Genomic DNA, 24,255 nt, shown 5'->3' on the forward strand with positions numbered 1-24,255 from the left:
CTTGATCCAACAGGAGATTTATAGACACATCTGCCCAGTTTCAATCAATATAATGAATCCAAAAAGTCTTCAGTAACAGTTTCACAATATTTAACATTTGTTCAAAACACCAATGGAGACAAATAATTTTAAAGTTATAAAATCAAACTAATTTCACACAAATAATACAAATTGTCAACATATTTGGTCAGCAAACTATAGAAGAAACACAAGCTTCTCAGTCTGCTTTAAGATTCAGAAAATGAAGGGGGATATTAAATTAAAAATTCTGTTTTCAGGCAGATTTAGACTTTGATCATAGTTTGTTAAACAACCCAGTACGTCTGAAATCTGTGCCCTACACACAGTACTTTATCTCCTGATTTTGTGGCTGTGGCTAAAAAACCAAACCTGTAAGAAGGCTGTATAAAGACTGTTCCTAACTGCAGTCCGTAAAATACAGGAAAGTAAGGTGTGTTTTACTGACATACTCAACAGAGTTCATTATGCAGAGTCTGAAAGGTATGAAGGTGGTGAAGATTTTGTTTTGTATGTTTTTGCTCTGTCACTTAGTAACAACCTGATTACAATCCATGATTACAATCATCTGTTGACATCACTTATTTCGAATCACTTCATTTTTTAATAGTTGTACCTCATAACTTGCCCTAAATGGCCCCGTCCCAACTTTTTTTGGAATGTGTTGCAGGCCTGAATGGCAGGAATGGATGCATATTTACAAATAAAATGAAGTTGACCAGAAAAAACATAAAATATCTTATGTTCATACGGTCTGCAATAAACTACAAGTCAAATCAAATTTAGAAATCAGGTTGTATTATAAATGTGGTTGGAAGTGGAGGAAATATGATGCTTTATGCACAGTCAGGAGTGGGATTTTAAAGAGAGACTTAACGTGTTTGGACTTTACCTCAATCTCAAGCTCCGAGATCTGTTGCTGGAGTTCTGCCATAGCAGCAATGTTGTCAGCTTCCCTCAACCTCACAGCCATCACTTCCTCCTTGCTCTGCAGGAAAAAACAAACCGCACAAGACTCACAGGCAGCTGTAAAAGTAGCCTAAACACTATTTCGACAACAGGCCCAGACTAAGCCCAGAAGAAGCTGAATGGTCCATATAGAAACATGTGTACAATGTTTCTGTTTTTCTATTTGTAGATGTATGAATTTTGCATGGCCTTTTTCAAAATCTCTTTATTATAATTTTTAAAAGCAAACCTAATTTAACTTGAAATGAGAAAATAATATTTATTCTATTATAAAAGGTAAACTTCAGTTCAGTGTGAAAAAGAAAATTGTGGAAATACTATTGAATTGGACAAAGCCCTTCCAAAAATTATATTGGTGAGAGATATGGGACTGTAAAAGGCAGATAAACGGTTCAGACTGGGCTATTTTTGGCTGCGGAAAAATGCCGTGCAGGGCAGGCTTGTTTGATTTGTTTGTATTTAAGAGAAGATTGAATAAGCATAAATTACGTTTTTTTTATTTTATTTTTGAGAAATTCATAATTATATTAAATCAAGAAAAAATAATCGTTAGCTCAATCGAAAAAAATCGTTATATTATTATAGTAAGATTATTAAAAAATAATAGAGAGGTTCAGCCATACACGATATACTATTAAAAATAGTCCTCTCCTTCTCCTGGAGCTATATACTGACTCTTAGGAGCCAACAGACCAATCAAAACAGATTTCATAATATCACAAGCTGCAGTGGTTAGCACCAGTGTTCACAGTGTTATGTGTTGCAGATCAGCAGCAGACTCTAACATGTACCTTGCATTCAATCTCAGCTTGTCTCCGCTTGATCTCTTGCAGTTGCACATGCAGATCTTTATTTTGCACCGTCAGTGTTTGCACTCGCTCCTGGTGACTGCGACTCTCCTGCTCCCCCCGTCGCAGGTGGTTGCTGTGAATCTGATTCTGTGTAAGCAAAGATAAAAAAATTTGTTGTTTGAGTTTTAGTCTTAAACAATTCCACATTGTACACATATATCTAAACACAAAAATGTGATTGGTGACACTGCACTGAGCTGCACAAGTTTCTGAGTTGTTTTGCAGAGGACTGCTGCCATCTGGGGGAAACTCTGTGACAATACAGGAAGAAAATATCTTCCTCTTGTTTAGTTTTACTGTTAACTAGACGCCCACCTTACTTTGCAAATAATTCTTCACTGTGATAAAGATACTAATGATAAGAAGGAAAAACATTTTAATCCAATGCACAGCTTGATGAGGTGAATGTTGATATAAAGATGATCTGACCTGTGTCTCCAGTTCCAGAATCCTCTGCCGTGTTTCTCGGAGCTCTGCTTGGGCCTCAGCCTCACGCAGCCTTACGCTCATCAGCTCGTCCTGTAGCTCACTCATAGTATTTTTCTTTGGGGCATCCTTCCAGCGACCAGCTGTGCGTGCCATGTGACGCTGAGAAAAAGTGTTACAGTCATTCATTAAAATACCATCAAGACCTTTTCCTATTTTATATGTTGCACTTGTGAAAGATTAGTCGCTTACCTGCCAGTGCTCTTCCAGGTCTCTGACCTGCTGTCTCTGCTCTTTCAGGCCAGTCAGGGCTTCCGCTTCCCGCAACTTCACCCCGATCAGCTCCTCCTGTAGCCGTGCTACGTTGGTGTCTTCTGGGAGGGATGTGTTCCTCTGGGGAAGAAAGAAAAGTATGTTTTAAATAAATTGATAATTATAAATGTGTGCTGGCTGTGCTACAAAGCAGTATCTAGCGCAACTCACCTTTTCAATATCAAGAATCTTGTCTTGCATCTCCTTGAGTGCACACTGGGACTCTGCCTCCTTCAGTCGCGCTTGTACAAGCTCCGTCTCCAGCTGCAGGACGGACTCCTCCGAGTATCGAGGGGCTCCCTTCTATAACCATCAGGAAAACGTAAGTGAGTAGAGGCAAAGCAGGCCAACAAATATCCATGTCTGACCACAAAGTGAGGTTTTAAAGCAAAACTAAATATTTAACCTCAACTAATGATCCACCTGTCAGCAAAGTAGTGTGAGCACATATCATGTTATATTCTTCTGGTAGAGATACAAAATACAATGCCTGACATCATTCATTTAGTCTTTTACTTTCCCATTACATAATTCATGATTGCTCATTGTGAAGCATGATAGCAAATTATGTAGAACATGGTAACGCCTGCACATTACCATCTGGATTCCAAGCATCAATTATTAACACTGTGAGGTCAAGAGACACATTATGTGAACAGGGTGTCAACTGTTAAATCCACCATCCTCTGAGACAACTGCTCACAAATTCAATCAATGACAACTGTACATGGTAGCTGACCTGTCTCGTACTCCATGTACCATTTTTAATTCATGCATACCAAAACACATAATTATCCAGAGCTGGTGTGCAAAGTGAAAGAAGCTCTCACCTGTCACCGCTTGGATTTGAGTTGCTAAGCAACAGGGGCCACCAGGGCACGGGAAACACATAACCATGACACGTCCAAGTGAAAGCACATAGCTATTAGTCCATCTCTCATTTCTAGCACACTGAATAATATAAAATGGTCAGCTTGTGGAGCTGCACACCACAAACAGTGAGGACGTGTCAGCTCCTCACAGACTCGGCCAGATAAACATTGGCTCTAATCCCCACTGCAAACCTGCAACCTGGGAGCTCTGCAGCCCTCCTTACCGCTTGTGGTTGCTGCTGGAGCTGCCTGATGGTGTTCTTGGCCTGCTCCAGCTGACCACTGGCCTCTTCGCTCTGCTGTTTGACCGTGGCCAGCTCCCGCTTGACCAGGTAGTTCTCCTCTGCCTCCTGAGCTCGAGTCACTTGTCCCTTGGGACATAACCATCCAGGGAGGGGTTGAGTTGAGCACGACAAGAAGTGAAAACGAGAGGGCGGAATGGGTGGGCAAATCAGAGCAGAAGACGAGGGATTGGGCTCTTGGAGGACATGCTTGTTTTAAATTTAGTCACGAGTAATTTACATTTTCATTTCATAAGCTTTCTTTAGGGTGAGCTGTGATTTTCTTACTTTGTCTGACATGCCACAATGTGGTATTGCATGCACTTATTCAAGATATTACAAAGGGTTATTATCTGGTTTAGATCTTGATTCAGACAATCATTAAGTCAATTTGATTTTGTATTTTTATTGTGTCCATAATTGTATTGATCATAAGCATGCACAGTTAAGATCAAGAGGAGGAAGAAGGAAGGTGCAACGTAAGTAATAAAGGTAAAGAGAAAATAAGGAATATACCTGGATCAATCTATCTGCCAAGGAAGCACTTTCCTACAAAACAGAAATATCAACAAGAGACAGTAGGGGGAGAGAGAGAGAGATACAAGAGGACAGTTTAAAGCACACAAAGAACAATTGATTTGTTTTAGAGAAGAAAAATGCAATGTTCATTTTCCCTCTTGAAATTTTTGTTTACAGGCTGATGTTTACATTCATGGGTGGAAAAGGAACATTGCATGCAGGTGTCGTGGAAGAGGTGCAAATGAGCTGGTGACAAATGAAGAATTAAGTGTTGCTGATAACACAGAGACAGGTTTCAGACAGGAAAAAGCACAGGACAGCTCGGTTTAAAGCTGAGAGTGAAGTAAAGGCAGAACGTTGATAGTGTTAAGGAGCTACATGTTGTTAAACTGAACGGAACAGAAGCTCTGGGCGTTGATGCCATTCATCAAAGCTTTCACTTGTTTCAGTTTGAATTAGAGGTAAAAAGGTCCTGCGAGTTAAGTGACAGAGTCACATCAGACAGCGGCAGCCTCGAGCTGGTTGTAAATAACAGACTGGTTCAGACCACATCGTTCCTCCCTGCAGGCAATCTGTGAGTAGCAGACCCCCTCACTCTCCATGGCAGACCTCATGCATGGCGCCTTTAGCTCGCAGCAGTCATGCCCATTCAGAGACTCAAAAAGGTGCAGGATGATACAACGGTGCAACTTGCAAGCATGCAGTGCTTCGTATCGACTTGAACAACATCAAGGTGCCACTGTCACATTCCAAACAGACTTGTCAGTTAGTCGTGTCTGGTTAATTTTAGTTTCCACTAAATGAGGTTATTTGAGCCACACAGAAAGTCACCATGAAACTAAGACAACCTGAAGTACAAAGTCCAGCTTCCGTTTGTTAAAAAGAACCATTCCAGTCAATAATGGTTGATCACGGACAACTTTCAACTTGAGCAGCCAATTAGTGAAAGACAAGACTGCGTCATTAGGAGGAGATGCATGATGTTTGTGCGTAAACAGCTGTATGGGTTAATGTAATGTTGATGAGCATGGAGCAGTGTTGGGTTTGGTTTGTTGACGATTATCTGGAACAAACACTCACTTTCTCAAGTGTGTCTATCCTCTGCTTCAGGAGCCTGTTCTCTGTCCGCAGCCTCTGTACAACAAGGAATTGCAAAGTCAGAAAAGAGCTTGGCTGACATTTCTTAATCATAGTTCAACGTATTCAACTATATGTCATCACCTTTATCTCCACCTGCTCCTCCATTTCTTTAGATTTGATTGTAGTGTATTCTTTCTCTAACCTGAAACAGAGATTTGTTGAGGTGCCACATCAAAGCTTAATAAAAAGGTCTTATTCTTATTATAGAGAGAGAGAGAGAGAGAGAGAGAGAGAGAGAGAGAGAGAGAGAGAGAGAGAGAGAGAGCAAATATATACACATTTCAAGTAAATATTAAATTTATTTATATATTTCCAATGATGAGTAACTTGGAGAAGCTTGCTAAAATCTTAATTTGAAGAAGAACAACGTTTCCAGTAGTATTTACTTAAAGCTTCAACTTCCTTGGTGACAGATTGCACATATTCTCATATTTGTATCATATTTTATTTCTACATCTTTTAACTATCTTTTAATGCAGCTTTAATTGTCATCTTTCTCCTTATACTCACAAAACGGCTCTTTCAACTGCTTTCTCTTTCCCTAGAAATTGCACTGCATCTTACTATGTTGTAACAAATATAATGTTTATAGGTTATGTCATCTTACTTCCTTATTTTAACTTAAGAGATGGAAACTGAGTGAAATTAACCCCCACACTTTGGCAATCAATTCAATGATTATGAGCAAAAAATAAATACACAAAGCAAAAGCAGTGATATGTTATGTGGATATGATAGTTGAGCTTACTTTTTCATCTTCTTGGCATTGTACTTGACTTGATAAGCAGCCTGGATGACCTTATCTGGGCCGCTGTCAAGCTGGTTTGGGATAATTCTCTGAAAGTGCTGTCGCACAGTAAGAAAACAGAGGCTGGGTGAGTTGCACACACACACACACCCACACACCCATAAACCAACCACGTCCAATCATTTCAGCACAGTGGTGTCTTAGTCAGATGTTTCTCTGACCTCAAAGCACTCTTTCAAATTGCAGCGTGTGCACAGGTACATGTTGGGAGGGGATGTGTATCAATTAACTGGGTGTGGTGGAGGTTCCTCCCAGGAGGCTGCTGTACACTTTGCACCAGAAACCTGAGCTGCTTGACTAACGTGTCAAATAGAGATTACAGTGATATTTACCTGTAACATTCCCTCCATGTCGAGTTGGATGAGTTCGGTCTGGTTCATCTGAAGGATGGCCAGTCCCACACGGAAAACTATCTCCAGACCCTGAGGAGAGAGAGAAACCACCAGTCACTAAGGAGTCCCTTTTAGAAAGCCCTTATTTGTGGCTGACTTGCTGTGAAAATGGATTATAAAAACAGACTGAAAATGAAAAATGTAAATGAAAAGGGGTGTCAAGGCCATGATGAAACAACTCTCTGTAACTATATAGTATGAACTGTTGTTTCTCTTTTGTTCACCTGGTGGCGCCACTGGATAACAAGACAGTCAACCTCAGTTTAAGTACGCACAGGATATTGTCCTACTCCATACCATATTTAATATTATCTATCTTAGATTTACAGATTCCTTTACAAGGGTAACAATATTTATATGATCTTATAGATTAAAAACATTTGACATAAAACATGTTTATAAAAAACTAATCCAAAAATTTGACAACCCTGAACAAAAACTACATAAATAACAATAACATCAGCTCACTTCAGAGACATACATATCCAGTCCAATTCACATCAAAGAAGGCCCATATTATATAACTATTAACTAGTTCCTAAGTTATCAGTACCTTGTTCCCAAATTGCTTCCATTAGTATAGTGTCCACCTTTCTGTAAACACTTTCCTCTGTTATCTTACCAGATATGCTTTTCTTTCCATTGTATACATATTTCTTAGAATGATCATTCACTCAACATGGATGGGGGGTACTTTGTAAGCAACTTTATGGCACTGTAAGCTATGTTTCCTTTTAACTGACCTCACACATGAAGATATCAAAGATTCTTGTGGCAACAGGCAGAGGGAAGGATGTGAGGAAGATGGTGAGGAACCAAGAAGACGCATACATGGAGGTGTGAAAGCTTTGAGCCTGGAAATGCATATGCAGCTCTGGGAGTTGCTCCTGCAGGGGAGAAAAACAAAATCATACAGATTCATGTCATTACTCCTGCACATGACTACATGTCTGACTAAGAGTCCGAGGTGCCTACCTGGATCATGCACTCAAACTGGTACATGCAGAGTCCCAGCTCCGCCATGGTGGGCTTAAAGAGCTCTCGCAATCTGTAGTCTTGCATCAACTTCACAAACACACAGAAAGCCTCTTCCTCTGGCATCTAGGAAAATAACAGCATGACATCAAACCAAAAAATCTGTCTTGTTGTTCAGTCAGAAGCATATTTGTTGGGAGCTGGTGAGTCAGAGAGTTTTTGTGCATGTGGTGAAGATGGATAATTACCTGCATGAGTAGCAGTCCGACAATGAATGCACTACCTTGACAATATCCGACCTCCCGGTCCACCAGAGAATATGCCTAAATTGACAGGAAGGAGCTTTGGATGAGTCTCAGTGATGGTTACAGGAGCACAAGGGTCTACAGTAGACTAACCCCACTTACAGATTGAACCCTGAAAGTGCTATTCACACCAAATACCTCTTTGTGTAGTCTGTATTAACAGTTTATCTGCAAAACGTCAGGCTCCTCAGAGACAAATCAAGGCTTACCTTCATGACATTGAAGAGCACTTCCTGACCCGAGCTGTCCTTCTCCTTGAAGAAATCATGTTCAGGATAAGTGCGAGCGATGTCTCTGCGAATCAGCTTCTCGCAGGGCGATGTCATTTTCAGGAGTTCAGAGTACTGATCTTTGATGGGCATACTTTGGGCGTTGCACAGCAGCTGCCACACTATTGCCCGAAAGTGGTGAGGAATCCCTTTTCTGACAAGATCCTTTTGGAAAAGAAACACACTTTTGATATGAATTTAGCATTATTTATTTATTAACCAATCACTTAAATTTGATCCAGTTAGTTTTAGTTTCACATTGCAAGTTAGGGAGCAGATTAATGACTTTTGTATGACATATACATCCTGTCATCATCACCTACTTGGGCTCTGTCGACCTTTAACTGATACTGATTGGTTTGTAGACACTACAGGCATGTGTCTGACATCAGTCAATTCAGCTACTGGATTTAAAAACGTTGCCATAAAGTGGATAAAAAAAAGCATTTTTTTAATTTTAATGGAGAAAATAAGTGGACTGGTTCACTTTCCTAATTTAATTGCAACTCATGGTTTTTACTACTAAAAAAATAAAAGTAATTGTTCCAACACCATATTAATATCATATCATCAGAGGCAATGACCACAAGCAATCCTGTTTGAACTTCTTCTTCTTCTTCTTCTTCTTCTATTGTGTAATGCTAATGCAACTTCCTGTAATTGGTCAACATGTCTGAACTATCCAAAAAATGTTTCAAACTGCAAACTATCCAAACCACGGTAAAAGATAGGAGGATTTTGAATGGGCATTTGTGTACATGTAGACAACAGAAACTGTGAATGGAAAATGTGGACAACAGGGTAAGGTGGAGGAAAACAGACCATCTTATAATTATATAATTTCCACCCCCAGACACTATTATGCTGGTGAGGCACTTACCTACAGTGATGTGTTTCCATGTATTACTGCCAACACAATTTGATTAGGCAATTTCCGTTGCTGACAGGGAACACTGGTCTTCCTGCTGCAATGGTAGTGTGCACGGCTGTGTGTATGTGAGCATCTGGCAAGACCAGGGTGCCTCTGGAGCAGAGGTCCACCCACACAGGCTTTCAGCAAGGAATCCCTCTACCCACTCACAGATCAGACAAGACAAACCAAGCTTTGTACTGGAACAAACCCCTGTCTCATATCTTGATTATTTGTGAACAAAAGCTGTGTTCGGAGCCACAACTTTAATCAGCCTTGTTTTTTTATTCCGACCAACACTTGACAGGCTCTAACACAGGTAGATTTAAAGATATTAATGTATCTGATAAGTGCAACATTTAACCAGATTAACACTAAACTAAGCTTATTTCTCTTGAGCAGTAGTAGGCTTTGATGAAATATCAGCTACTGACAACATTGAACACATCAGGGATTTTGCTGACAAGCAAAGAAAACTTGAGATTCCTTCCTTCATGCTACAGAAAAAGGGTCACTCTGTAAACCAAAGGGAAGAAAACCCAGAATGTGTGGAGGCCTCTGCAGTTATGATTCATATTGCAGGCTGGTTGCACCCATCTGGTCATTACTACTTCTGTTCATTTTTATGACAGCCAACACCCATGCATGCTCATACTTCCCCATTTACACACGCAGTGACAAGATATAAAATTACCCTGCCAATGCGGAAGAAATGGGTCCTCCCATCCTATTTGCATATTAACTTTATCAACAGGCTCATGCAATGGCAACTACATGAACATTTTTATTGTGATCATTATTCAATAACTTCACTCTATACTGTGTATATAAATCAGGTCTCACATTAAGGGTCTCCAGTTGGTTATACTACAATACTTTTTTTATAGATGAAAATTATTCAATAACTTCAATCTACTGCTGTGTATCTGGACCCTAGATGTGTAATGTAATTTTGGTGAGAATACACAGTATAACAATGAAGTTATTGAATATTTTTGTAACATCTCTTTTCGTTGTTGCACTTTGCAGATGGTCCCTGTGCACTTGTCTCACAGCCGGCTGCACATAGAGACCAATGTTATGTGTCCAGTTTGGAGGACGACTGAAATTGATGAAAACTGGCTTCCTATTTCGATCTGAGAAAGTTTTTGTGTGGTTAAATGAATAACGAAATAATGACTTGTTTTTTAAGTAACTGATTTTGGTTTTCTAATTGAATATGAAAAGAACGAATGATACACGGATTAAGGACATCTAAACTTCAAACTTTTACACCAAGCAGTTGAGGATCGTGAAGGTTCCCTGCTAAGTCACTAGTGTGACTTTTGGCTCTTATCACATGATCCAACACAGTGTTGAAAGGGTTTTTCTGTTTTTCTGATCACTGTGTTTACTCAAAATTCCATTGTGCATGTGCACTTTAAATCAGACTACAACTGACAGTGACTGGCCACAGGGTTATCATAAGACTTCAGAAAGTAACTGTAGAAACAATGAACCTAAAATTAGCTTTGACTGTCTGGAACTGAAATAACAAGTGAAAGGACAACAACAAACGTTCACCAAGTACACATTCAAACAGATAATGCAATTGTAACATTCATACCAGAGCTTGATACAAATGCCCGCTGGTCACGTGTGTATCACAGGAAAGATGGTATAGCCTTGATTTTAATGTTTAAAGCCCTTTCATTCCAGAAACACTATCATGGGAGCTCCTTTGTCTCTTAGTGACCTTGAATAACGGTTTCTTGTCAAATAGGCACTTGTGAAAAGGGCAGACAAATATTAGGGTCTAAATTGAGATTATGAAACAATAGCTCCAGTGCTTTAACGTCCTCTTGAGCAGTCAGGTCAAATGTGTCACAGTAAGCTCCTAATGCAGCCGTTTCACAGTAACCTCTTAAGCAGGTCTGGACCAGGCTCAGCTGCCTCTCCACAGGTAGTCATTTGCACTGGCCTCACCTTCAGCTGCTTCTCCTTCTTCTTGCGCACATCCTCCCACTCGTTGACAATTCTTCCCCACAGAATCCACGAGTCCTCCTCCAGGTGGGAGAGGTTAGAGGAAGCGGAGGAGCTGGACACCAGGGAGGACCCACTGTTCCGCCTGGAGCCGTTCATTGAGCGCAGCGACTTGCTGTCTGTCTCCAACAACCTGTGGTGAGGGAAAGAGGTTGAATGTTAACTTTTCAAAACGTGTTCAGACACAACAACATTTCTACTGAGGTCCATTAACGAGAAGCAATTGATATAAATCATTTAGCTAAACCTAATTGATAACACTCTCAGATAAAACAATTCAGATCCTTCAACAGAGTATAAGGTCTACCTAAAAGGGGGGGGGGGGGGGGGGGATGAGACAGAGATTTCGAGAATCAAGTCCCAATATTAGGAGCAAAAAATAGCAAATTCAAGGAGATATTAAAAGACACATTTTCAATTTTAAAAGAATCAAGTTGATATATTGTAAGAAAAAAGTTATACACTTATGAGTATAATGTAGTAAATTTACAGGAATAAAGTCATAATATTATAAGTATCAGGAGATTTAAAATGTTTGCCGAAACGGTCTATATTGTGTTCTTTTCAACTGTATACGACTTGTTCTCTTTTTAAAAAGGTATTTTGTAGTTTCTCAAGAAACACTATTTGTATCCAGCGGGAAAGAAGGCGAGCTCAAATTCTCCTTGCCGCTTATTTCCAAAGAAAATAGCTTTTCTTAGCCTTCCTGGGTAATTTTATGAATTAAGCATTTGTACTGCGATTAAGAGTAGATTTAAAAAATATCGCTATATAGCCAACAAATATCAATATATTGGTTTTAGGCCATATCGCCCAGCACTATTCCAGGCAGCATGTGCATTTAGTTTGGAAGTAGAGAAAAAAGACAGCATGAAAACACTGCCACACCTGAGCTCTCTTTGGATTATTTTTTACTGTAATGATATAATATGAAACAAGCACTGCATCAGTTTATATTCCTTTTGTCAGACCACCATCTCTAACATTATTAGAACTAACATGAACATTGATTATTAAATCGATTTATAGGAGGTACAATTAATCGATACTTGTCCCTTATCTTGTGGGCAAATGGAACTTCTCACCAAGTCACTGAATGTATAGGAGTGTATAGTTGGCTGGAAGATCAAACCACATCATAACACACAGCTGTTTGCTCCTGCATAGCGATGAGGTAAGATATTGTAATTCTCATTTTGATCTCGTCCATTTTGTTTGTAAGACACATGGAGTTGGTGAGGAACAGACTCAGGAGCACGGGTCTGTATGGGTTAGCCATTACCCTTTAGCATTCAGCTTAGCCCGTAGCACAACTTGCTTCCCCCCTTCTGGCTCCTCTCCCTCAGCCTAAACATAGGCTTGCCACCTGACCCTCATAAACCGTTGCTCTGACTTCCCGACCACAGACATTGACTTTAAATTATAGAAAAATGCAAATTTTCTCCCTCATTGTCTCATTAGCTGATTTAGGTCATAAAGAGGTGGCAATATAAAAATAAGAGCGTTTCATAATCAGTTAAAAACTCCCTGTAGCGGCTTAATTGAGTCTAAATATTACTTTTTTGCTAATATTTGTCAATACCTCCCCTCTCTCCTTTGCAGGACACCAGCTTTCAGCTAACCGCACACATGCATGCACGCACACACACACCCATAAACACACAGATTGACACACAGATTCATACAGAGCATGTGGGGATCAGACTGATACAGATTAACTTGTTCCCATTTGGAAGCAGAGGCTAGTGTACACAAAATTTAGCAAATGATAATTGGTAAAGCCATTTTGTTATCATCACAAATTACAATAATTAAGGAATTCCTTGTTAAAAAAAGTTGGGATTTACGATATGTCTTCCCCTCATCTCCATATCTCAACCTCAGTGAGAAAGTTAAGCTAAATTTAAGCAGGAACAAGCTTTACTTCACCAGACGCACAGATGTACAAGCAGAGTATAGGAGTGTTAATATGAGTCCTTGAAATCTGCCACATCTTGAATCATTGCCAGACAATGTGCGAGCTACAACTGACACAAGCAATTAATTCCTCTTTCCAGAAGAGTCAAGTGTAGAATTCACACTTAATAAACCAAAACACCATCACTGCTGGTCTGGAACTGTATAACAGGCCTATTCAAATGGCAGCCCGCAGGCCACATGCAAACCAGAAGTAACCTCCAAGTGGCCCATGCCGTGGTCTCGCAAGAAATGCAGAGAAAAACAGAGAGCCTAAATTCCGAAATTCCTACTAAAGTAAAGACCGTGATTGCAACATTTCGTGTAGCCTGCATTGCATTTTCCGAGGCAATGCAGTGGAAATTCATAGTCAAACTTGTTGACATGCAATCATCTGTTACCATGGCACAGGAGCTTTGCACTAGTGGGGCTGCAAAGTTTGGGACTGATGTCAACGTGCACCACTTCACTAACGTTAAGAAAGTAGCAATCACAGTGCTCAGTATGTTTGAGTCAACATACACATAATTTCAATAAAAAAAGCTCTGGTTGCTTCTTGACTGACTCTCCACCAATGTCTTCGGATTGCAATGACATCTTAGGAATCAAAAGTCACTGCTCTTGTTCAGAACAAAAATGTAACTTCTCCCACTAAGAAACTCGGCAGGGTCACTAGGGGTGTGCGAAATACATCGTCTACGATAATATCGTAATTGTTGTTTAAACGATGTGCAAGCTCAGATTATCGAGATAATGAAGATCCATGTGCCACGCATTCACGCTCTGTATATCTATATATATATTTGGCTGATTAGATGGAGGCCTGCTGCTCTAAGTGATAAATGAAAGACATTCAGATCATTGACGGATCCGTTTTTCTACTACATTCAGTTATGTTGGTTAGAAATGTGTCCTCAGGGTAAAATCTGGAGAATTTCCCACAGTGGGAGGTGCTCTGCAGGGACATATTCACAACAGTAACAAATCCTCTGTAATATTTGGGCGAGAGGTGAAGTAGCCGGGTGCAGCAAACAGAGGCAGGAAGTGACATGTTGACTTCGAAGATCACGTGATTAACAGCACCTCCAAGTGAGATGCACACGTAGAAGACACCACCAAGATATCAAGAGAGTTTGTGATGATAAGAGCTGATGATGGGATCTCTGTGTTTACTGCTACTCCACCCATCACCCGAATAATGTGTAGGATTTGTTGGTGTTATGAACGCATCTGGACAGAGAACCTCCAGCAGGATTGTGCCTTTGTGAAAGGCAAACTCCGTAGCCAATTCTCCCTGGATTTTGCCCTCGGGACATGTCTGAAACGGCTCTAGTGACCATCTGCAGGCTTATTATAAACAGGGAACTTGATGTAAGGCCTAGAAATCCACCTTTAATCTACAAATACACACAATAACAAACAGGGTGAAACTGACTGATAAAATGATACTCTTGTACTTGGATTGAAAGACTGTACAAAGGGAATGCAAACTCTTCTAATGGAGAGTTGGCACTTAATTATATTCTACTGACAGCAGCTTAAAGTGGCTGAAAAAAAGCTTTTCCAGCGGAGGAGAAAATATTTCCTGACTCGTTATGTCCATGTTAATTCAGTATCGTTATCAATCTTCAGCATCTGAAGTGGATGAAAAGCGTGAGCGATGTGTTTTTCAGTAGTTCAGTCTCACATTCTTGCCAGTTTGTCACAGGGATGCAGACAGAATGACCTGGACAGGGATCAGTGTACAGACAAACCAAGCAGCAACTCCCAGCCGGTGCTGTAGAGAGGAGCTCATGATAGATACACACAAAGGCTCAGACACCTGATCTCGGAAAAAGGTCGGGGCCTCTCCACTGCAGCCCGTGACATCACAGAGTATGCTCCAAGAATGACTAGGGTTACAGCCAAATTTGGGTCGTGTGGGAGGGAGTAAAATGGAAGGCCAGAGAGAGTAGCCTGCAGAAAGCTTCTGCACTTGTATTCAACTCTGACATGAAGAAAAACATGAATAAAAAGGAATATAAACTTTGAGGTATATTTTAGCAGAAATTGTAATTTTATTTGTCCTTGTATAAGTTTACACTAACTACAGTAACAGCCTGTTCTACAAATTAACCTGGGCATACTCATGCTCAGCTAATAATTTACCAGTAGTCAAACACAAGTCTAAAGCTTGAGGAAAATAACAAAATACCAAAAAACAGAAGAAATTTGCTTAGGTGAAGGAATAATGGCAGCGATTAAAAGTCAATCTTGATGAAATCTTGCGCTACAACAAAGAAGCCAAACAATTAGAAGCACATTTCTCTTCCAAGAGTGTGTCTGTTTTAACATCATGACTTGCATTTGCTGTATCACAGAAACATGAAATACAATGAAGCTTACCAAGATAAACTCATGATGTACTCTGCATGTCTCTGGTTCAAGGAATTCCTGAGTAGTTGCTCGTCTGATTTTCAGATTGAAGCGGTCAGTGTGGGACTTCCTAACCTGTGTAATGATACTGAATGCTTTCCCCTTTATCTGATCTGTAGGGTACAAAGGCCTCACCAAACACACAAGCGCAGTCAGTAAACAGTGTCCTAGAAAAAGCCAAAGTCCCCCCTACTGTTGACCTGAAAACACATTAAGGTCCAAATTAGAATATTTGTGTGTTTGGTGGCGATGAGCATGGTGCTAGGTTGCAGGGACAAAAATTGTACCTTATAGTAAAATAATTGGGATAATGTCCAATTGAGCCCACAGATGTGAGCAACAGCAGGACATCCTCCGTAGGATTTACCGCGAAAGAATGGGCATGTGACTTTTCAAACATGCAATAGACCACTAAAAAAAAAAAATAATACACATATCTCAGGGTGAAAGAGGGACCCCACACACGTAGATACTGACAACCATCTAAAAAGAGCTTTTAGTGATAAGGTCAACATAGGTGTTGATGTTCTGTAAACAAAAACACATGATCTCTGTAGTGGAATTAGTTTTGTCCTGCCTCCTGCCTGCTGCACCACCTCTCACCTGAACGCTACAGAGCTTTAAGTGTTGTTTTGAACAGGCCTGAGTGGAGAATCTCCTGCTGAGATGTTCATGTGGAAAAGGAAAAATTTGGAAAAGGTCCAGACCAAATTGTATAGACATTCTCTAGAGTTCATGTCCAGGGCCCAGCTGTGGCTCTATGTGTTGAGGTGGAGACAGCGGTCAAAGGGCAACTATGACCCCATCTGTTGCGCGCATGAAAATCTGCTTAGACCTCAGTAAGTTGAAGGTTTTCCATGTTCATTTTCATCTCCTCACTTCTGATGGGGGAAAAAACCTTTACCAGGTGTCAGTTGGCATACCGCACTGGCTGCTGTGGGCGTACCAGTTAATCACCAACCTCTGTATTCAACAAAGCTTTGCTGTCTTCTCTTCTGGCTTTGACTGACACAATCCTGAACTCTGAATTGCATGCTGATGCTGGAAACACTGAGCACTAGCCATGGGTGAGAGTCACAACAGAGGAAGAATTCGCAAAGTTGGCAAGAGAGTGGAGCTGCGTCATCCTCTAACAGTACTTCAATCTGATGTGACGTGAAGGGACAGCCCAGTCAAGACGTGAAGGGACAGCCCAGTCAAACTACAACAGACCCAAGTTAACATAGTATCTGATTAATTTCGATGAGGAATCTGCTCCAAAAATTCAAATGTAGTACTCTGGGTGGGCCATTATTTAATAGAGAGTGCCCATTACGGTTAGGCCGTGGGATGAGTCAGTCCAACAAAGGGCTAGGGCCTTACGCAAATAATCAAACCATCATTTACATTTTTAAAAACATCAACAAGAATTTACACTTTTATTGTTACATATTGTCTGTTTGTGTGTAGTCAGTAGTGCAGCTGTAGTCAGTAGTGCAGCTTTGCAGAACAAAGAAGGCAAGGACAAAATAAATATTCATTATATTTATACAGTTAAAAAAAGCTTTAACTGTTCTGGGAAGTTTAACTCCTTTAGAGTATGAAGGAAGCTAATGACCGGCACGCATCATCTGTCTGCTGCTTACAAGAGCTGCAAATCACAAGGGTGGGGTCTATCCTAAATTGTTTCACATTTATAAGCATGAGGGTGAGTATCCATCTCACCTCATGAACAGTCTGACCTTCTCCCTCTGGAAGACTAAGGACCAATTTGAAAAGGGTCAAACATCCATGTCCCGCTCCATCAGTCAAGTTGGTTTTCAAAGACTAGTTTATGACAACTCCATATATTTTAAATAAGGTTTTAACTGTTGTAATAATGTGTGCAGATAGTCAGAATGGTGACAATGTGTGCATTGTTGATAACAGGCTATCTGAGAGGGACTACACTACACAGACCGGTCCTCTGTCCTCTTCCACCCTTTTTTTTACCACCAACACTGTTAAGTTGACAGCCAGGAGCAGCTTAGGACACAGGCTGCTTACCTGTTTTGCTCCTCCAGCTTGGCGAGCAGTTCCTCCTCATCGGGACTGAGTAGTGCTGGCGACAACGGTGACAGGGCAGGCGAGGACAGAGACGTAGAGGAGGACGTAGCAGTGGTCGGCAGGGACGTGGGTGTGGCCACCTGGCTAGCCATCTGACTGACCGTGTGGGACACCGAGTTCTTCACCCATGAGAGAGTAGAACTCAGCTTACCAGCAACCTTGTCTGTCGCCACCTGCAGAGGATAAAGAATACCTACTAACTCAGTAACAACATCCCCGTAATGAGACTTTTCATTTTTGGTAGTTGGCTAAAATAAATATTCCCTAGCCGCTTCAAACGGAAAACTTTTATGAATTATAAAATATATATCACACCACAATGTCCCAGAACCTAATAATATTTAGTGCTGATTTGTTCCAATGAGAAACCTATTAAACCGAAATTGTATGTGTCCCAGATCCAAATTAAGGGAGACATGAGTTGACCAAGTTTGAACTTTTTGTGAGGGCTGTACATTTTACTGGATATATCTCCTTAATGTATAGCTCACACAAAAATTGTTAACTTTTTTTTCAACTCAATGTTTATCTTATCAGATAATCCTTCATACATGGCTGGTCATATTGTTTTCAGCTCACCCAGCCTCCAGTTTATAACATATGCAACCACAACACATTTGATGCAACTTTGAGTAAATCCTAACTTCATTTGCTCATATCTCCCTTAATTGAGACTCATAAAAGTTTAGTTTCACAGGTATTCTCAAGTGACCAAATTTCCACAATGACCGCCTCAGTCCAGCGTGTCTCTCTGTGATGCTAGAATTTAGAGACAAGGTGGTGAAGTTGCATGTGGCAGCTGAATACCTTTCACCTCACCCTTTCCTTACAAACATGAAAGAGGAACTGTGGTAACCTTCATTTTTCATAAAAACTGACAGGGTGTTGAGTTTGCCCAGTTTTGGCTACTACAGCAAACATGGCGGCCTCCATAGAGAGGACCCCCCTGATGTAAATATAAAGTATTTCAATATAAAGGGCCCATTCTAGGATAAATAAAAAACTATTTGTATAATCTAGATGAAACACACTCATGAAAACATCACTAGCCATAATTTAAATCAAATTTCTGTCAATAGATCCCTTTCGTCTAAATCTTATACACTGAACCTATGTCTGTGATCTGGGACTCATAGAAGTTTGGTTTCACAGGAATATTCTAATGTGATCAAATTTTATTAAGATCTGTGCTGGTACGGCCCAAAAGTGTCATTATTTGACATCATCTACTTCTTCCCCTGCCAATGATGTGACGCTTGCATAGTTTAAATAAACAAATATTTATCAAAGAAACAAATGCCTTTTAGAACTTTGAGCAACAGCTTTACCATTTTTTATCTAGCAGCTACTGAACATCAGTATATACCAGCAACCTACATTATCATCATTATCTAAACAGATCTAGCAGTTTGTATCAGCCTGATCGATACAGCTGCTTACTCTTCTAACTCAGCACTGGCAAACAAATTTGTCAATTTGAAACTGTGATCAGTACTTAAAACAATCATTTTCCAGTAAAGGCTGAGTTAGAACTGAATGACTGTTATTCTGACATTTCAATTAATTTAAAGTTAAATTATTTTGTGTTAAACAGTGTTATTTGTCATAACGCTTGTAATTTTGTTGTTCTATTGAGAAAGAGCTCCTTGTATACAACAGGCTACGACTCCAGAATGAGCCTCAGTGCATTCTGGTACAAAGTTACATTAACTTCCTACTGTAAACTGACACGTCCAAGGTTCACGGTTTTATATTTCACAGAGTACTGCTGAAAACCGCATGAAAACAGAGTAGCATACCTTGAGGTCTGTAGTTGCCAATGCACAATGATTAAATACCTGTTGCATAATATTGATGTTTATTTTCTTTCTAAACAAGTAGAAACTACCCCCATATTGCACATCTGTCAGAAAATCTTCTGTGCCCCTACCTGCTTTTCTAAAAAGTCAAAACTCATTGGCTGTGCGATGCCAACATACTACATACGAATCATGCATGTCAAAAAAATCTAGCAGCTTTAAACATCAGCACGTTCCTGAATGTAAACTACTGTTCTGAATCTTCAAACCGGTTTCTAGTCACACTGCCCTGTGATCATATGATGACCATACTGTCAGGAGGGTTCAAAGTGCTCCACAAAGGATCTGCCTTTTTTTTCTATCTTTAAGTCTCCAGCCTAAAATCAGCGTTCCGTGCAACAGAAGGTGAAGTTTTGAACCCAGCAGAACGAAATTCACCTGAGGGGCGAATCTTTTTAATACTATCGCATTTGGTTCACACCATGCAGCAAGATGGCTACAGAGGGCTGAAGACAAAAACGGAAAGAAGCAGAAAAGAACAGAAAGGAGATGGAATGTATGACAGACTGAAAATGTGCTAGCCAGGCTTCTTTTACCCTGCTGTGTGCTCATAGACATGCTTAGTGACTGTAGAGTTACTAGAAACATAAGTATCACTATGAAGTAATGTGACGTTAATGTGTGGTAGACAAATGCTGGGTAAAGTCTATAAATATCAAACATCAGAGACCGGTACTTGCAGTTTTATGATGTGCGTGCGTGTGTGTGTGTGAATTTTAGGTTCGACCTCTCAACTTTGCAAGAAAACCATGCAGGTTTGCAACCCTCCACAAGCCAAAAATTCATGGTTTGGTTGACCATGAATTTCTTAGACAATAAAGATTTGTCTATGAATTCATAACATTACAAACTTCACTAAAACAGAGTATATTATTAATCTATTCTATTATAAGTTTGGAATAGGACATTCAGACATAAAATGTACTGTAGAGAAACATACAACACACAAATATGTTCTCATTTATGCATCATAAAAGCAATATATTATCTTACAATACCCATGTTATGATTGTGGGGATTGCCTGTGAAATGGAGCGAAACAGGAAGTTGGTACACTTAACTTTTCGTGTTCTCATAACAACACCCTGGTCCTGTCAAGGTGGTGGGCCTTATTTACTGCCCTTCATCCACATTATAAGCACAAAACTAGCAGATTCACAAACTATAGACCCAAGAGAGTGACTGCAATAGGTTGGATGGATGATGCCACAACACAAGGTAAAGTTCACCTTTCAGAAAAAACATACTAGGAGCAACGAAAGCCAAAGAAGTAAAATGGGATATTTATATAAAAAATTAAATGAACTTAAATAAATCCATCAAATTACAACGATTCTCTTCAAATCAGTGGATTTCTTGTAGAATAGAACAACAATTCAGAAGACGAAAAGGCGGGGAAAGTTGGGTTATGGGGAAAAGCAGTACGAGTTGTTAAGCATAGATAACTGTATATTCAAACAAATACAAAGTTGCATTTTCTCTACAAATTTTCAGACTCTACATGCTTTCTGAATAATACGATTTGATTTTCACTATATATATTTTTTCAAAATACCACTCACAAAGCCACAAAGTAAATCTGAACACGCAGGAGACGTTTACCTACACTGTCTGTCATTAACACAAATAACAGGCTGTGCACACACTGACTAATTCATCTAAAGCGCAGAGGAAGTAAAGATAACATTGTCCTCACAAATGCATTAATCCAATTGATTACTAAAATGTGCACCAAGATTATGACATTTAAATAGGATATTATTAACTAATATGTGAATAATTACAAAAAATGGTTGATAAAAAAGTTCCACTGTCCAATTAATATTACAAGACTTCTACTTTTCACCGTCCCAAACTCTTTTTGCACCAGTGAGCCAGTCTAGCTTTGTTTCTGTACTCTTTGCTTTTGAAAGCAAAGAGGAGAATGTAAGGGCATGAGGTTTCATCAAAGAAAGGCTCCCAGTGTGGGACACCATGCAGAACTAACTAGACAGAGCGAGAAAAAGAAAAAATTCAGGCCTTGTTCCCGCCCCATTTGTGATGAGAAACCTAATTTTTATTAATCGAATTAGTCGATTATCTTATTTTGAATGTTAAATTTTAAATACTAATGTGCCTCTTTATATTTCTAAATCAACTAAAAACAGACATGGGAACCAAGTTCAGGTTGCAAAATATGAGAACATTGATCGACGCAGGGACAAGCAACAAGGGACAGCAATTCTTCAAAAAAATGCCACCGTCCAGTTGGCCTCAGGGCAGACTGAAGCAGGACTTTCCTATAAGTCCTACAGAGATTGTTTCTGCTTTTGTATGCTGAAGAACTCAGAGGGGGCCCCAAGAAGCAGTACGCATTGCTAATGAAATCCACAGCAAGCGAAAAGCGTCTGCGCTGAATTGAAAAGGACCAAAGACAGAACAAAGACGCATTTCTTTTCCCATAATTCAAAATGCAAAACACTCAGAATGCTGTAAACCGTGGCAGTAAAAGAAGATTGTCACAAACTCTTGAGCTGTGACAGATATAAAACTAGTTTCCATCTAAAAAATACTTTTAAAGATGTCATCCAAGGTGAAAATGAAGACAAACATATCTGGCCTTTACTCATCATTTATGTGCTGTTTATAGTCAGTGAATCAGAACAAACTTGTCTGGCCCATCAGGAGAGAGTATGCCCTCTTGAGGGAAACACACTGGCCATGAGCTGTATGAGGGTATTAAAACACAGCCCTGCCCCTGACTCACAATAACACACTCGCAGTGAGGTAGAGGGGGCCTTTCACTTCATACACAGAGGGAAGCTCAGTTTCCCATTGTACAATCAGCATTTTTAAAGGTTTGGCTGAAGGCTATTCTTCACTATGCAGCCACATACGAACTGTAAATACTGATACTTTTGGCCCAGAGAAGGTCGATTTGTAGTCATGTAGTAAATTGAATGGACTTGCATCCACATAATCAATTAATTATAGAAACACTTGAATTTCTGTTGATTCTCTAGGAGTTCTTTCTGAGAAAGAAAAGCAAAGTCATTTTTACTATTCATTTTACTCATATAGAGCCAACATATGGGTACTGATATCACTATACTGTAATGCCTTTAGTCAATGCTTGTGAACCTCTATGACATAACTTCAACAAGTACAGACAAGTGTTTCCTCTGACATGGCCATCTCTAGTCGCCCACACAGTGAGAAAGTGGTCTCACTGTTTTGGACCCCACTCTACAAGCTGTTCAATGTTTACTGTTTAATTGTAATGCTTATAAGTTGACTCTTTGTTTTTACATCTTTGGGAAAAAAAACTAAAATTAGTGTATTTGATTAGTGTCGTTACGGACGTTGCTGGTGTGGTATTTAGTTTCTTGTTTTTACTTTTTCTAAATAACGGTGTCTTGTAGCTTGTTCTGGGCTGGACACATACATCTGTATTCATGACAATACTAAAGTCATTCAATTCATATAGATTACTCTTCTTTCAGTGTGATTTTGTGAAAGATCCCATTGCTTGTAAAAGACTAATGAAATATAGTTAACAGAGTATTACTCAGATATGGTTAGTGTTAGGTACTTGTATTCCTGCCTATGCTTTTTAATAGTCTGCATCTCATTTTCCCAGTTTACTGTCTCCAGATGAGGTGAAGTACAGGACATGATCATTAACAACATACTTCCACAGCAACATCAGCCCAATGGTCACATGCATTCACCACTGGAGTCCTTTCTGTCTCTGAGGCACAACATTAGAGGGTTTACCTCCCACTGTATGTGTTCACAGTGCTGCTGATAAACACTGAAGGTCACTTCAGTTAAAGTTGAGAGATACAGCTGAGCACTTCAAATCGTTTGCTTGGGCTACACACCAGCACTAACATTTTGGTTTGCAGGCGATGGACAGGAGGAGCACAACTACCTCTTCCTTGTATGGCTAGCTGGTGTTGCGAGCTGAAATGGAGATCCACCATCAACTTCAAAAGTCTGCAGAGGATTTCTTCGAGAAAGACATAAAGTCAACGAGCCCGACGAGCCCACACTTTGGTTTAATTCATGTGCTTAGATGACATTAGCGAGCAGGAGACATGTTTAACCATTTTTATATCTGGTGTTTTGTTCCAGGCATTAGCCGGTGTCCTCACTTAAAGAGTAAAACACCAACAATGTAACACAACTGCCACCATGGGCAAGCTACGAGCTAAGCTAACGTGGAGGTTAAACTTGTGAAGGAGTGAAATAATGCCCACCTCCTGTAGCTAGACGTGATGTCACACCGTGCATTTAGACTATAGTGATGAACAGGAGTCGTTTCATGAGTTAAGTGTTCGTACCAGTAATTAGTCAGAGCCCGGGACGAAACAACAACCAAGAACATACTTTACCTTGGAAGAGTTTGTTTCCAGCCGCGGAGAACGTCGCCGCTTCCCATGCACCAAAGTACAGTCCCGCTGTTATCACGAGACTGTCGGGTTTCAAACACTTCAGCCGAGTACTTTAGCCGTGTTAGCCCGGATAGCCTAGCTAGGATCCCAGTCTGAACGCTAGCCAGGGTTAAGTTAGCCTGTTCCCATTGAGCCCCGGTCCAGCCCTATGCAGCCGTAATACGTGTACACAGATGTCTGGAGACACAGCGGCCTCCCGACTGTTTACATCGCTCTGCGCATGCGCAACCCGCTCCAACCTGGAGCAGCACTGTCACCAAGTGTTCATGTTGCGCGCCTACATCCACCACCACACCTCTCCAGTCCCCCAGAGCGTATTATATTATGTTATATTGGCCTTAATGGATCACTATGTAGAATTAAAAAGATCGTTCGCCCAAATATGATGATTCCCTCCTTATCTACTCACCACTATGCCGATAAAGGGGTGGATGA

The 24,255-nt window shown here is 40.2% G+C and overlaps 1 protein-coding gene across 1 annotated transcript in view; it reads right to left on the reverse strand.

The window, feature by feature from the left end:
- LOC133960850 (EVI5-like protein) overlaps positions 1 to 23,962 on the reverse strand; it is a 38,417-nt gene extending 14,455 nt beyond the window's left edge. Inside the window, exons 1-18 of the mRNA XM_062395691.1 lie at positions 23,761 to 23,962; positions 17,466 to 17,698; positions 11,013 to 11,202; positions 8,078 to 8,302; positions 7,812 to 7,886; positions 7,564 to 7,689; positions 7,332 to 7,475; positions 6,529 to 6,618; positions 6,137 to 6,234; positions 5,470 to 5,530; positions 5,329 to 5,382; positions 4,246 to 4,278; positions 3,673 to 3,819; positions 2,748 to 2,879; positions 2,517 to 2,657; positions 2,268 to 2,426; positions 1,779 to 1,925; positions 911 to 1,006 (exon numbers count right to left, since the gene is read on the reverse strand). Of these exons, the coding sequence (XP_062251675.1) occupies positions 911 to 1,006; positions 1,779 to 1,925; positions 2,268 to 2,426; positions 2,517 to 2,657; positions 2,748 to 2,879; positions 3,673 to 3,819; positions 4,246 to 4,278; positions 5,329 to 5,382; positions 5,470 to 5,530; positions 6,137 to 6,234; positions 6,529 to 6,618; positions 7,332 to 7,475; positions 7,564 to 7,689; positions 7,812 to 7,886; positions 8,078 to 8,302; positions 11,013 to 11,202; positions 17,466 to 17,617 (2,070 nt within the window). The 5' untranslated portion in view covers positions 17,618 to 17,698; positions 23,761 to 23,962. The remainder of the gene's footprint in view (positions 1 to 910; positions 1,007 to 1,778; positions 1,926 to 2,267; positions 2,427 to 2,516; positions 2,658 to 2,747; positions 2,880 to 3,672; positions 3,820 to 4,245; positions 4,279 to 5,328; positions 5,383 to 5,469; positions 5,531 to 6,136; positions 6,235 to 6,528; positions 6,619 to 7,331; positions 7,476 to 7,563; positions 7,690 to 7,811; positions 7,887 to 8,077; positions 8,303 to 11,012; positions 11,203 to 17,465; positions 17,699 to 23,760) is intronic.
- Between the last annotated feature and the right edge of the window lie 293 nt (positions 23,963 to 24,255).

This window comes from Platichthys flesus, chromosome 9 (assembly GCF_949316205.1).
Source record: "Platichthys flesus chromosome 9, fPlaFle2.1, whole genome shotgun sequence".
Lineage (NCBI taxonomy): Eukaryota > Metazoa > Chordata > Actinopteri > Pleuronectiformes > Pleuronectidae > Platichthys > Platichthys flesus.